Below are 14,465 nucleotides of genomic sequence, written 5' to 3'. Positions count from 1 at the left end.
GATGGGGCTGCAGTGAAAATAAATGGACCACAGAATTCCATTGAATCGTGTGGCCCAAATATATAAACACATGTTAAATGAACATCGAGTCATCTGACCAGTGAGCTGCTTTCATTGTATCCTCAAAGTGCATGCCAATCTGAAAGGCTGTGCAAGCCATAGTCCCTCTTGCTGAATAAACACCAAACCGAGGTATGGACTACCTGCCCAAACACCCATCAAACCCACATCATAAAAGAAAAGTCTGAGAGCAGACATGTCCATGCATCTTTCTGACAGACGGGAGCAGCTAGTCATAGGATTGGATTGGATTTTGCATACGCCTTGAGGCATCCAACCATGCATAATTTAGGGTAATCTAGGGACGCCAGATCAGAGATCGTTTAATATCTGCATTTCGTACGCCGCGATATGTGAAAACAAAACTTCCCAAAGAGAAAACACCCGAAATACCTAAAGCTCAGACATCAGGTACTCTCCAAAGAGTATTAAATACAACAGTGTTGCCAATTTACAAGAAAGTCATTGTAGGGAAAAGACTGATTAACGACTAGAACAGAAACAGCCTTAAACATTCACATACCACAGATGTGATCACCTTCCACCAATGGAGTCGTAATGTGCATCCTCTTAAGACGTCTGCAGGCTGGCGGATGTTCACCCACCTATTTCTAGTCTGCATTGTTGTGCCCTGCTGAGATGGCTGACCAGTGAGAATTCACTGTAGGGTACGCCTTCCTTCCCTGTCTCGTCCACTCTAGCTATGTAATTAAGCACCACTGCCAGAGGTGCTGGAACGGGGTTGGCACCCACCAGTTTCCATACAGCAGCTACTCCAAATGCTTCAGGCCACTCAACAGCAATTGGTGGTAGTAGTGGAGGACTATGGCTCCCTAATGATAGTCTCAGCTTTTTCCGAAGTGACCATTGTGCCTGGAAATCCTCCAGGCCACCAGGTTAAGGTTCAGTTAACTCCTTAATTGGTGAAACTGCCTGGATTCAGGAGGAAAAAGACTGAGAGGGTTGGATTGGAGAATTCGAGGAAAGATATAGCAGAACTGTAAACCATGCTTGTGTAGTACAGAATGTGGTCATCATCACTTTTTCTGTTCCTTAGCAATGTCCCTTCATCAGGGTCATTGTTATGCTAGTAACAATGAGAAAAAGCATAGGTACCCTGGAACCCAGAATTTGAGAAAAGAATCGGTTGCTTTTGTCTTGAAATCTGGTCCCCAAATGAAGAATTCTGGAAGTTTAGCATTCAGCCTTGTCACAAAATAATTGGTCTCTAACAGACCCCAGATATTCAAACATCATGAAACTGTGATAGATGAAGTGGCCAGTCGTTGAAGTCTACAAGATACCTTCAGTTCCATTCTGCCTCAGAATTGGCCAGACCCAGGAGATACTCCACCTTGATCTCCAGCAGACTGTCCAGTGGGCAATACTATAAATCATTTGCGATCACTGCCAGAATCCTTGACTGCGTGCCCCAGAGATGGTTTACATTGCGCACCATTGAGATGTTGTCCATCTTTAACAAGGTGCAACAATGCACCTTCTCTTCTGCCAATACTTTCTGATGAAAGATCCTGCTTATATTTCCAAAACAGATGTTCACCATGTGCTCCTCCCTGCGGCAGAGGCGAAAAAAACAGACTGCACAATTCTATTGAAACACATCATTCAAAACAGATGAGCACGTTCAATTAGTTGAGGTTCTGGCGTGAAAGGCATGTCCATGAATATTGAATTTGTGAATGGACTGACAGTTATGTAAATGTATGCAGCTACGGTGTAAGGCACAATGGAGCATTGTATGGAGTTTTGCACTTGCCATTTTTAGATCAATGCCAAGAGGCAAAATATGTTAGATGAATGTATGACTTTATACACAATATCGATTATAATTTACATAGATTTCTGCTAGATTGTTTGAATGCTCATACATTGTTACTCAGAGGGATTGAGGCGCCTCACACATGGAGCTATACAGCGACTATTGCACTACATTGTGCCCACAGTGACTTTTACATCATACGTATTGCTCAGGTTTGATGCATCCCCTATTTTGCTCTATAGAGCATGTGTTCCTTGATTGTGGGATGTCATTTATTGATGTTAATTGTTGTACCCATAGACGGACTGCTAAACCTCACTACAGAGTGATTGTTGCTTCTTACATACTACTCCGACTACTGCGTCACAATATATTTTTAATATAATCACTTTTACACCTTAGCCGCTGCTCCTTGACGGTTGCATATTACATGTTGCTCCCTGACGGCAACATCTCATGTACTGATCCTGAACCGTTGCATTCTGCATGATTGGTGCCTTGTATTTATGGCATGTGGTTCAAATACTGCTGAGAGGCTAGTGAATGGCAGTCCCCAGGGGCCAGGGACCGATCCTGAATACAGTACAAGAGGCATCCACATGGGCCTCCATCTCATTCCTAGCCTGGTGTATCATGCACCCCATTGCCCCAGAGAAACCCCAGACACGTATGGTCTATGAAACATGGCACTGAGGCAGAGTGATGAAACCTATCCAGCAAACGCCTTTTGTGTGCCAGTTATCACAGTATTCAGCAAACCACGTTAAAATCAACAAATGTACAATGGCAACAAAAGTGAGGTGTACAAAAGTAGATGATGGGTCAGGAGCTAGCCCTGCACCGATACAGGGGAGCTCGCGGACAAATCAAATGAGACAAGAGATTACAGAGACTACAGCATTCAGTGGCGGCATATGTGGGGTGGTGCTGGCCTGGCGTCAGACGGCCCTGAAGGAAGGACCGCCTGAATCCAAAATGGCAGACATCCCTTCCAACTCACTGTACTGCATACTAAACCACAATTCAGTGCATTAGCTAATGGGATTGTTGTAGTATGTTCAGTTCCCTGCCAATCGAAAATGCACACCCGATTAACACAGCTGCCAGGCGTCTCCCACTCACAACCACAATTACCATCCCAGCTAGAGTATAACAGGAGGGTCAACCAAGAGGAGAGTGTGTGAGTTAGGAGACTGGATAACATGGACAGAGGGGAGTGGAGATAATTTCAGACAATAGAGGAGGGAGATGTCATGTGAGAGAAATTGAAGAGGAAGAATATATAGACAGGATAAAAAGGAGATGGAACCGAGAAAGCGGAGATAGGGAGAAAGGGAGGTGGAACACCTAGAGAGAGACAGAGGGCATGTAGGAGGAAAACTGAGCTAGTGGGAAGTAGAGCTGGTGGATGATAAAACCCCTACTGACTGAGGAAGCAGAGAAGGCAGAGGAGAAGCACAAATAGGAAGGGGAGGAGAAACACCAATCTACCTTAGGAGAAAGAAAGGAATGAGGAGTGGAGGAGACAGATGAGTAACTGGTGGAGGAAGGAGAAGACCAGAAGAAGACCAGAAGGGAAGTAAGTTTTGGGAGGAAAGAAAAGGGAGTAGAGCATTGTGAGATGTAGACCAAAAAGAAACTCCTAAGCTGGTGTAGAAAAGCCAGCTCAAGCGCTAGAGCCCAGCTCGAGATAAGGGTCTTAACTAAGGATTACCACTCCTAATCTAAATCAAGAGATTTTATTTCGGAGATCAAATACGAGGGGAAAGGTTGGGGTACCCTGGATCAAGTGTATGAGCAGTGATCTATCTATTTGTGCAGCGGCAGACTGCAAACCCCATCCAACAAACAACCTAACATATTGGGGTGGATAACATATTGGGGTGGAAGTACCTAGTAAAGTCGAGGATGAGTGACGAGAGACCCTAGCGCCCCTGAACCAGCCAAAAAAGGAGTGTTTAAGACATTGAAATCCCATTGACTGATTGGCTCGACCAGCGAGGTGGTCTGGAACTAAAAGTGCAAGGGAAGGCCAGAGGCCCATATTCCCAAAGTAACTTAAGTATCCATCAGTGTACCAGATAGTTTTTTGTAGACAGTCCAATCCATCACTCTTGGTTCAGTCAAACCTAATCCATCTCTTAACAAGAATAAAGTGACCAGCGAATTTCAAACTGGTTTCAAAGCATTTGTCACAATGCTGTCAGATATGTTTCCAGAAGTTGGATCATACCTTGTGACAGTAGGGTCCAACCCAGTTTCCATGCTATCTCGATTGTGGGTAAAACCTCCCTCCTTTATGTATTTTCCCCTATCCAGCTGACCTTGGTTATAAGGGGTGGGGGCACTTGGAAGAAAGAAAAGGTCACATTCTGCAAGTCAGTCCAGTGTGCCAGTCTTCCCCTCTGCCTGTCGACAAACTGGACTCAGAAGAGGAAGACTTTGCCCTAGCCGCTGACAAAAGGTCCAGATGTCACCAAGCCTGTCCCCAAGACAGAGACCCTGGAACCACATAATTGCTGGGAGGTTGTGCACCCCCAGTGGATCAGACCATCCCTTCTTGCTAGATGGGAAGTCAGCCCACCCAGTCAGCCCACCCATTCGAAGCAGAACCTGGAGACCCAGGGAGTAATTGAAAAGTCTGGGCCTCTGGAAGATCTTGCTCAGAGGTTCAGAGTAGTGTAGAAGCCAGGCTCACACATGATATCAAGATGGCCTTGGAACGTCACCAGAAGAACTCGTAGATGGGCATCTGCGAGCTAAAGTCAGTGGTGGCCCTGCCCACCTAGATATCGGCACATATCCTGGTGCTACAGAAGTGCTGTGATGGGGAAGACTTTAAGATCATGAAATACTCTTCAGTTAAAACTTAAAAAGTAATGCAACAGACACATGTCTCTCTATGCCGTGTGCTGTCTAGGCCTCCAATTGGGTTCCTTGAATTATCCAATAACAATTTTAGCATTTTCTATTTTGGCAAAACTAGGCAGTCTGAGAACTGTTTAACCACCTTGTGTAGTCTATGTTTGGCTAGCGTTTTCATGTGCTGTCCCTGCGACCCATTTATACACTTTAAGAATGTTTCAACTCAATTAAAAGGATGCAGCAAGCTCGTACTTTATCTTACTTGCAAAACGTTGACCCAGTAGTTTCCCAGGCTGGGGCCACAGAGCAGTGTCTAACTATATCTTTTGCACATGGTGTTGCCATTAAGCTAGGGCCTCATCTGCCATGCTGTTCACGCATGCCACACACACATGGAGACTATGCAAAGTAATGCCCAAACACCCTCGACAGATTGAAGTATTGAATTCCTGTCTGGGATATTCAATGCACCCACAGCCGCTCAGTTGTCCCAGAAAACACATAAGCTTCATCCTCACTCTATGTGCCTCCTGTCTGGCTACCCCCAAGCAACCCTGGGCTAATGAAGCTGGCCTCTCTCATGCACACATCAGTGGAGGAAGACATGTAGTCATTGAGAAGTGGTAGTCGTAGCACAGTTTAAGCTGCAAGGGACACTGATCATATGCATTCAGGTCAGTGTTCCAGAGAATGTCTGCCCAGCACAGGTTGTTTTCTTACTAGAATAAGTGGTTATTTCAGTCTTGCCCTTTTTACAGCATATTTTTTCCATTGTGTAAACAAAGGATTCAACAAAACGATTTTTTTTTAAATAGTATATAAAACGTTACTTCCTGTCCTAGCCACTAACATTTTTATCGTGAGAAAACAGGGGCCAGGGCATAAAACAGACATTGGCCGTCATTATGGGTGTGCTAATAACATGCTGGTATTACTGCATACCGCACGTTACCACACCGGCACACTCAAGTTTACTGGTAGGGTGGTGGATTTACCTCCAGCTCAGAGCTGGAGGAATATCCGCCACCCTACCGGCAAAACACTAGCAGCATTACCGGCCCGGTAATACCGGTGCCGGTAATACAGTCAAATCACCCATGAAGTCCGATGGGACTCCATGGAATGGTGATTTACTGGCGTTTCAATCACTTGTAATCTGCCTGTAATTCCAGTAGACCAAGTGGCAGAAAAAGTATTGCAGTTTCCTGGTATCCCGCCGGTAATACCGGTCCATAGTGGAACTGGTCAGGAGGCATGTGTCAAGCTCAGTTTACAACTCAAAGTACACCTCCTATTGATAACAGTAGCAAAACGCATTGTGTGACTAAAAAAAAAAAAAAAAAAAAAAAAAAAAGAGTCCCACGAGTCTATGGGCTCCACGTTTTGTGCATACAAAATTCCTAAAGTTCACTCCAGAGTTCCCCTGAAACATGAGATCTCTAGTTACTGGTAAGAAGGAGTTATATAGCAAGCATGAAGAAGCCGGAGCAGCCGTTGTGAGAGCAAGGCGAGAGAAGAGCCACAATGCCAGGGAAAGAGGAGTGATAAAAGGAGACAGCAGTTTTATTTGTGTCGCTTTCAAGATCCCTAGGCCCCCCGTGAACCTTGGATGCATAGTGAAATCATTGCACAGAAAGTTGTAGCGAGTTATTGAACCAGGGTATGGTATGAGGAAGAAAGAACTTATAAAGTGCCACATGGCGTGTGGCCTCAACACTCTTAATGAACACACTGCTCCTTCACATCTAAAGTCAAAATTCAGACTCAGCGTTATCAAAATGCAAAATCAATGTCATTTATTGCAGTGGGGGACGGGGACAAGGAGTGGGGTCCATGTAAGCAGTTAAACATGGAGTGTTACAAAAAGTCTGGTCCATAACAGTAAACTAGAGCTTTTAAAGGAGGCAGAGAATGGAGGGAAGGATTGAAGACTCTGCAAAGGGAAAATCCCTTTCAAAGGCCAAGAGTTGGCTCCGTAAGTGAGCAATCGGTTCCATTCCAGTGAACTCATTTTCTTTCTGGCGCTGCTCCATACATTGTATTTAAAAAAAAGCACAGGCAACAGTGGTTAAAGCAAACGCAGCAGAGATTAAGGCACAACCCTGGAGTGGATTAGTGACACATTACTACATTCTCTTGGACCTCCTGTGTATGCTGTTTAGAGCCAGTGAAGAAAGGCATGATCATGAGGGACACATGCAGCACGAAGGTTTTGGAGAGCAAGTGGGATTGCAACAAGGCTGCAGCGCTGGGTCCATTCCTTTTAAAATCTGGCTTTCTCCAAACGTAATTTCCCTTTCAAAGTTATACTTTTCCCTTTTAATGTCCTTTAGGACCTGCTGTAGATCTGTTGTCATTCCCTGGGCCAACAAGTTGTAGTTCTCCGAAGGGTCGGCATCCAGGTCAAAGAGCAATGGTGGATCATGCGGGGTCAGCTTAGCCGTGAAGTGGCAGTCTTCATCTGGAGTAGTCTCACTGTGCAAGGAACCTGAAACAATAAAAGTACAGAATAATGTACCAAAAGCGAAGGTGAGCACAAACATGATCCTAGGTAGAAGCATAGATAGAGTCACCTCCTCATAATGAACCATCCAAAGCTCATCAAATAACTGTGCCTGAAGCACAATCAATAGACGGTTTCATCATCAGAGCTAGTGTTTATAGTGGGTACAATGTGACTCTTTCAGCCCGGCTTAGCATAAGAAAAATGTGTAAAAGCCTTGCGTACGCATCTTGCTTATGCTATGCCCCATTATCTTTCATTTGTATGGCAGAGAGGAGGTGTGGAATGGAACTTGCATTTCCGGCACCTCCCTTCCTCTCCGCCATACAAATGCACGAGCATTTGTGCCGGCATGCACATTCATGCCGGCGCAAATACTGGGGATCTCTATGGAGCCAACTGGCTTTATGAGCCAGCATAAAGCAGGCAGACCTCATAGGGATCAATTGTAAATGCTGCCTGCCACGCGAGCATGGTAGGCAGGGTTTTCTCATTTGCACAGCGGGGGGCAAATGTGCAGGGGAAAAGGCAGCGTGAGCATTCATATGTACTTCGCTGTGCAAATGACCAAAAGCTAGTGGCAGGGAGCCACCTACGTATATGTCTACACATAACAGCTACCCGCCGCCAATTACGCTACAGAGCAAAATGAGCTCCAATGTGTCAATAAGAGCCACTACTTGATCAATCCACACACCAAAAAAAAATAAAAAAAATAAAATAAAAAAAAACACAAAACCAATGACCTACCAATTAACCCCAACATTATTTTCTCAAACACAGCCCACTTACGCCAATTACACAATACCCAATGCATTGACCCATTAACGTTAAATACATGAACCATCATGCTTTTACTCTGAACATCACTTATGCCATGACAGATTGTATTTACTTTTTTTTATAAGCAACACATCGAAGTGCACCAGAGCACTACACAATACATATTATAAGACATGCATTACTTACCATAAAAGCATTTCTGATGATTGTATCTGCTTAGATTCACATGCTGTCCATATGATCCGACATCCAGTGGTTACCGCAGAGTATTGCATCTTGCCTTTCGGGGACCAAAAGGGGACGTCGGCATAGGCGTGTCTGAAACACTATCCCTATCGTGACGTGTGTAGTACCCAAAATCCCTCACGCGCCGAGGCCCCTCCGATTGTATTTTTTCTGCCACGAGGGAGCCCAAGGCTATAGTGAGTGAGTACATGAAGAGAGAAAGTAGTAAGAAGTCTATGTTCCTTCCACCCCGAGCGGGGAGGCAGGGAGGGCGCATGTGAATCTAAGCAGATACAATTATCAGAAATGCTTTTACGGTAAGTAATGCATTGTCTTCTGATGTCTGCTTAGAATCACATGCTGTGCATAGACTAGCGAGCAGTACCCGGAGTTGGAGGTGGGTTGTGAGAAGGAACAGTACTGCTTGTCCCACCTGAGAATCAGACCTAGAATGAGTATCTAGGCAATAGTGTTTTGTAAAGGTGTGTACAGAACTCCAGGTTGCGCTTTGCAAATGGACTCTAGGCAAACATTTGCAATTAATGCTATGGATGCCCCAGTGCCTCGAGTAGAATGTGCTCTAGGCTTGAAGGGCAGTTCTCTCTTTGCAAGAGAGAAACGTAGTGTGATGCATTTGACAATCCACCTTGATATTGCTGATTTAGAGACAGGGTCCCCTTCTCTATCAGCTGCCACTGAAACAAAGAATTGTTTAGTTTTCCTCAGTGGTTTAGTTCTATCCATGTAGAACATGACTGCCCTGCGCACATCTAGTGTGTGAAGGCTTCTTTCGGTCATGTTAGTAGGTCTCTGGAAGAACGTGGGTAGTTCGATTGACTGGTTCACATGGAACCTCGAAAATCTGGGATTTGTGCGCAGAACTACCCTATCTTTGTGGACTGTAACAAAGGGGTCCAAAACCGAGAGGGCCTGTAGTTCGCTAACTCTTCTGATAGAAGTGATAGCTACTAGAAAGGCTGTCTTGTAAGTCAGGTCTTTTAGACTAGCTTTATGCATAGGCTCAAAAGGGGGTCCCATGAGCCTTAGTTAAAACCACATTTAGATCCCACCCAGGGGCTGGGTGAGTAATGGGGGGGATATATTCTTTTAACCCCTTCCATAAAGGCTTTAATCACAGGTATTTTCCACCACGACACCTTCTGCTGTGACTTGGTGTAGGCTGACAACGCCGCTAGGTGAACCTTTAAGGAATCGAAGACTAACCCAGAGTCCAACAGATGGGTTAGATATAACACAATGTGTGAAGGCGAGCAATCGTTGGGATTGACGCCTTTGGAACTGCACCAGATGACAAAACGTTTCCATTTGCTGGCATAGCACTAACGTGTGTTAGGCTTTCTTGCCTCCCTCAGTATGTCCATGCATCTTTGAGGGAGTTGCAGATGTCCAAACTCTATGACCTCAGGAGCCAGGTTGCTAGGTTCAGAGTTTGTGGGCATGGGTGCAGAGTCTGCCCCCTGTCCTGAAACAACATGTTGTACGGGCAGGGCAGTTTGACTGGTGGGGAGAGGGACATTTCCATCAGGTGCGCGGACCAAGGTTGGCGGGCCCACATGGGAGCCACCAGAATCATTGTGACTGGTTCCTGGTGCATCTTGTGTACTATCTTGTTCAGAAGGGGAGTCGGGGGGAAAGCGTAGACACATTTCCCCTACCAAGTTATCCAGAGACCGGTTCTGGGGGTACCTGGAGGCGTAATCTTGGCATTGGGCGTTCTGAGTATCGAACAGGTCGATCTCTGGAAACCCTCATTCTGCGAAGACGTTGGATACAATGTCTTCGCACAGTCGCCATTCGTACTCTTCTGGCAGGGGAAAATCTCAGCTGAGTACGTCTGCCAGAAGATTGAGTTCCCCTGGAACATGTTGGGATATCAGGAACATCTTGTGTTTGAGAGCCCATATCCAGATGTTTTGGGACAGCTTGGATAGCCCTGGAGAGTGAGTGCCCCCCTGTTTGTTCAGGTAATACATTGCTGTTGTGCTGTCGGTTAGGACCAGCACTGTCTTCCCTTGCAGTTGCTCCTGAAAGGCTTTCAATGCTTTGAACACTGCTAGTAGCTCCAGTAGGTTTATATGGTTGGACGCTACCTGAGGGGACCACACTCCGTGCGCGGTCTGTTGAAGCTGGTGAGCCCCGCACCCCGTGAGAGATGCGTCTGTCGTGAGAGTGGCTTCCACTGCAGGGGTGGTGAAGGTTTTCCCCTTCAAGAGGTTCTCCCTCGACCACCACTGCAGAGAGAGAACGAGGGCTGGCGAGACAACTAACAGATCTTCCCATTGTCCGCTGGCCTGACACCACTGGCTGTTGTGCCACTCTTGCATGGGACGCGTACGCAGCCGCGCTTGGGGAACCAAGTATATGCATGATGCCATCATCCCTAGCAAACGCATAGTTTTGCGTACCGTCACCTTTCGACTGGCTACATACTGAGGAACCTGAGAGAGCATGTTCTGAACCCTCTTGCTGGAAGGGAAGACTAGACCGTCTTCCGTACGAATTAGAGCCCCCAGGAACTGTTTTACTTGGCTGGGGACTAAGCTGGATTTCTTTTCGTTGATAGAAAATCCCAGGCTGAACAGTAGGTCTACTGTTTTTTGGGTGTTCAAAAAACAAACGTCGAACGAGTCACCCGAGATGAGCCAATCGTCGAGGTAAGGGTAAACTGGAACTGAAAGTCTGCGCAGGTGTGCCGCTGCCACTGCCACTGCCAGGACCTTGGTAAACACCCTTGGAGCCGAGGCTATTCCGAAGGGGAGTACCTTGAACTGGTAGTGTTTGTCCTGAATCACGAACCTTAGGAATTTTCTGTGCGCTGGCAGCATTGACATATGAAAGTATGCATCTTTCATATCCAATGTTGTCATGAAGTTCCCCTGTTTTAGCAATGGGATCACCTCTTGCAGTGTTACCATGCAAAACTTCTGGGGCTTTATGAACTTGCTTGCTGGGCGCAGGTCTAGAAGATCAGGCCGCATGGTGAGATCCTTTTTGGGTACAAGGAAGTACACTGAATAGATACCGTGGTGTTATTGGCAATCCGGACGGTATAGGCCGCTGCCAATGTAACCCGTTTGCCTAAGGCATACAGCCTTTTAGACTCCTTGTCCGGGGGTGACTCTCCCGTGGCAAGGGGAACCCCTGCTCTTTTGCGAGTGTTGGTCACCACCAGCGAGTCTGGCATTGCGTGTCCTTTGATATATAGCGGTTCGGTGGGGGAGGGTCGGAAATGTTTTTCGACCCTCGGGTTCACAGCCCTAGTCTGAGCGGGTGTGAGTAAGGAAGGAGCCAGCCATATTTTAACAGAGCTCAAAAGAGGGATAGACTGGCTTGCCGGAGGTTTTTCATTAATAATGTCCTCAGCAAAATCTTGTTCGGGCAAGGCTTCAAGCGTGACAATTTTAAAAATTTCCGCTGCTTTCTTCAACATGTTGTTGAAAGCCATTTGATCATCCACCGGGGAAGCTTGTCGAAACGGGGTGGATGGGGGAGAGTCAAGGCAAACTATATCGAAGTTATGATCGTCCTGCTGGGTGTCCTCCCAGTTGTCAGTTGCTCCTTGATCTTCCCCATAGTTGGCCAGAAAAGAGGACTCCTCTTCGTCTGTATAGATGTCCCTATAAGTGTCCATCTGGACATCTTCTTGATAGTCAACTTGGTGGTGGATATCTTCATGTATTAGAGGGTTAGGGTCTACCCGAGCCTTTTTTGGCAGCGGTTGATCAGAAGCTCTGAAAAATTGCTCCAGCCGATCCATGCACCCCTCAAATTGTTCCGTGGTCCACTTGGATGATCCAAATGGGCCTAACTGAGTAGGGACCGTGGTCTCCGCCCTAAGGCGTTGAGAGGATCTCCTCAGGGTGCTTGAGAGGGGTACCTGGCTTTCTTCGTAAGATTCTTCAGGATCGTCTTCCAAATCCGTGGAAAACTTTTCGGCGGATTGGCCCATAACGTTGGGCGGAACCGGTACTAGGCCCACCGCCGTAGCAATCCTATTGATACTCTTACGGATAGACACTGAATCTTCGGGAGACAAAGCTTCTGAAGATGTGTCGGCAGTGGAAACTTCTTCCGCGGCTACAGAAGGGCCTGCGGATAGCTTCTCGGGTAGAGGCCTACTCGTAGTCTTCGGGCCTGTACGGGCCTTGGAAACCGTCGAAGTTTCTTGTACGGAAACTTCAGCGTGTGTAATTTGGGGAGTAGCTCCCTTGTTATGTTTGCTATGCCAGGTCATCATGCGCTGCTGTGGATGCAGGGAAGGCTTCGGATCAGACCGATCCGTGGGCACCGCCGAAATTTCCGGCGGACCCGATGGCACTTTCGCGTTCTTCGGCGAAGTCGTCGAGGAGGGTGCTTGGGTTGTGTGCTTTGTGCGGTGTGATTGTACGCCCCCGTCACCGGGTGTGGTCCCTGTAGCAAGACCGGAGTCGAGCCTGGAAGGGTCGGGGACAGGCGTGGCGGCCCTAGAATAGTCAGCCTCAAGGTCTATAATGTCCGCGTTGGACGTTTGGTCATCCGATGTACCCCCGTCACTTTTGGCTGGTGTCGCGGCAGGGGAGGGAGGCTCCACGCGTGACATTCCGTACGCGGCCCACCGCTTCAACCGGCGCTCCCTAAGGGTTTTAGGTTTAAGGAGTTTACACACCGAACACCGCTTTTCGTCGTGCTCTAGGGGGAGACAAGCGTTACACGACGTGCGCTCGTCTTTCCACGGATATCTGACCCTACACACAGGGCAGAATCTAAATAGAGTCGTTTCCATAGCAGAAGGGAAGGATGACCAGACCAAAAAGGAAAGCAGTGGAAAAGAGGAAAGGCATAATAACAGTATGGCAAACCCCGAGCCCACTCTCCCTACTGTGTAGGCCGGCCAGAAGGCCCGACCAGTTGGAAGTCCGAACGCCGGATCTTAGGCGCCGGAACCCACAGTCGTAGACGATTCCCCCGTAGTCTTCGTCAAAGATGTTCTTGATGGGCGAAGTGACTTAACTGGGAATAAAACCGACAATTCGGTAAGATAAACAATGTCTCATGAAGAGCTCCGCTATAGGGCAACCAGTTATCTGGGCGGAAAAAAACAATCTGAGGGACCTTGGCGCGTGAGGGATTTTGGATACTACACATGTCACGATAGGGATAGTGTTTCAGACACGCCTATGCCGACGTCCCCTTTCGGTCCCTGAAAGACAAGATGCAATACTCCGCGGTTACCACTGGATGTCGGACCATATGAACAGCATGTGATTCTAAGCAGATTAACAAGCATCAGAACATACATTAGAAGCATCTGACAGAAAAGCAAACACAAATGGTCTTCAGCAAGACGGATAACTTCCCTACATACATCATAATGCACAAACAGAAGCACAAGTGATGAGCTCTTCGCATGATACATGAAACGTGTTCAGGGAAAGATTTCACTTATGTAATGAAACAAGTAGGTGAGGGTAGGATTGATTGAATATGATAGTTTATTTATATAGCGCCTATACACAATGTGTTTCAAAGCGCTGCAAGGCAAGGGAGGGAACAAGAGAAAATACATTGACATTCTTACAGGCCATGAACAGTAAGGATGTGAAATTAACTATCATACTCAGCCTGACGACATTTCAGATAGTGCAAGAGCTAAGACATGGATAAGTAAGGGAGGGGGGAGAGAGGGAAGGAAATTGAAACAGACAGGCAACTATCATCGTACTAGGCCCAACAACATTTCAGAAAGTGCTGGGGGCAGGGGGTGGGGGGGAAAAGGACAAGTAAGGGGACGGGGGAGGGGACAGACAAGGTTGCCATCATACTAAGTCCAAGGACAATTCTGATAGAGTAAGTGCATAGAAGAAAGTAAGTGGAGGAGATAGGAAAAAGGAGAAAGGGAGAGGAGGAGAGAACAGAGAGTAAGCAGTCAAAAAGTGTGGAGTAGCAAGAGGGGAGAGTGAATACAATTGCAGAAGTCAGTCGTAACACAATGTTGCAAGCCTGGATACAAGATGAAGATGAGAACAGCATGATTCAGGGCCACCATGACAAAGGTTGACGCACCGTGAATCAATGAAGTCCATAAAAGTCAAATCCAGCATTGGCCACAAGATGGTGATGGTGAAACCAGAATGTATCAGGACAGACTCCTACAGAAGTAGGCTGGGGGTTCCAGGGGGAGAGCGGGGTAGAAAAAATCAAGCAAAACAGGCACCACCTGTGTGCGAGAAGGGGGGGGCACAAGGAAAC

General features: G+C 46.9%; 1 protein-coding gene across 2 annotated transcripts in view; it reads right to left on the bottom strand.

Annotated features, from left to right (window-relative positions):
* Positions 1 to 6,475: 6,475 nt before the first annotated feature.
* LOC138514163 (arylsulfatase A-like) overlaps positions 6,476 to 14,465 on the bottom strand; it is a 270,214-nt gene continuing 262,224 nt past the window's right edge. The window contains exon 9 of one of the 2 annotated variants that reach the window (XM_069629470.1): positions 6,476 to 7,193. In XM_069629470.1, coding sequence (XP_069485571.1) covers positions 6,889 to 7,193 — 305 coding nt within the window. In that variant the 3' untranslated portion in view covers positions 6,476 to 6,888. The remainder of the gene's footprint in view (positions 7,194 to 14,465) is intronic. The other variant, XM_069629471.1, reaches the window with a different exon arrangement.

The sequence above is a fragment of the Ambystoma mexicanum genome, chromosome 12, assembly GCF_040938575.1.
Source record: "Ambystoma mexicanum isolate Mex_15411 chromosome 12, UKY_AmexF1_1, whole genome shotgun sequence".
NCBI lineage: Eukaryota > Metazoa > Chordata > Amphibia > Caudata > Ambystomatidae > Ambystoma > Ambystoma mexicanum.
Note: the sequence above shows the minus strand (reverse complement) of the source record. Positions and strands in the feature narration are given on the sequence as shown.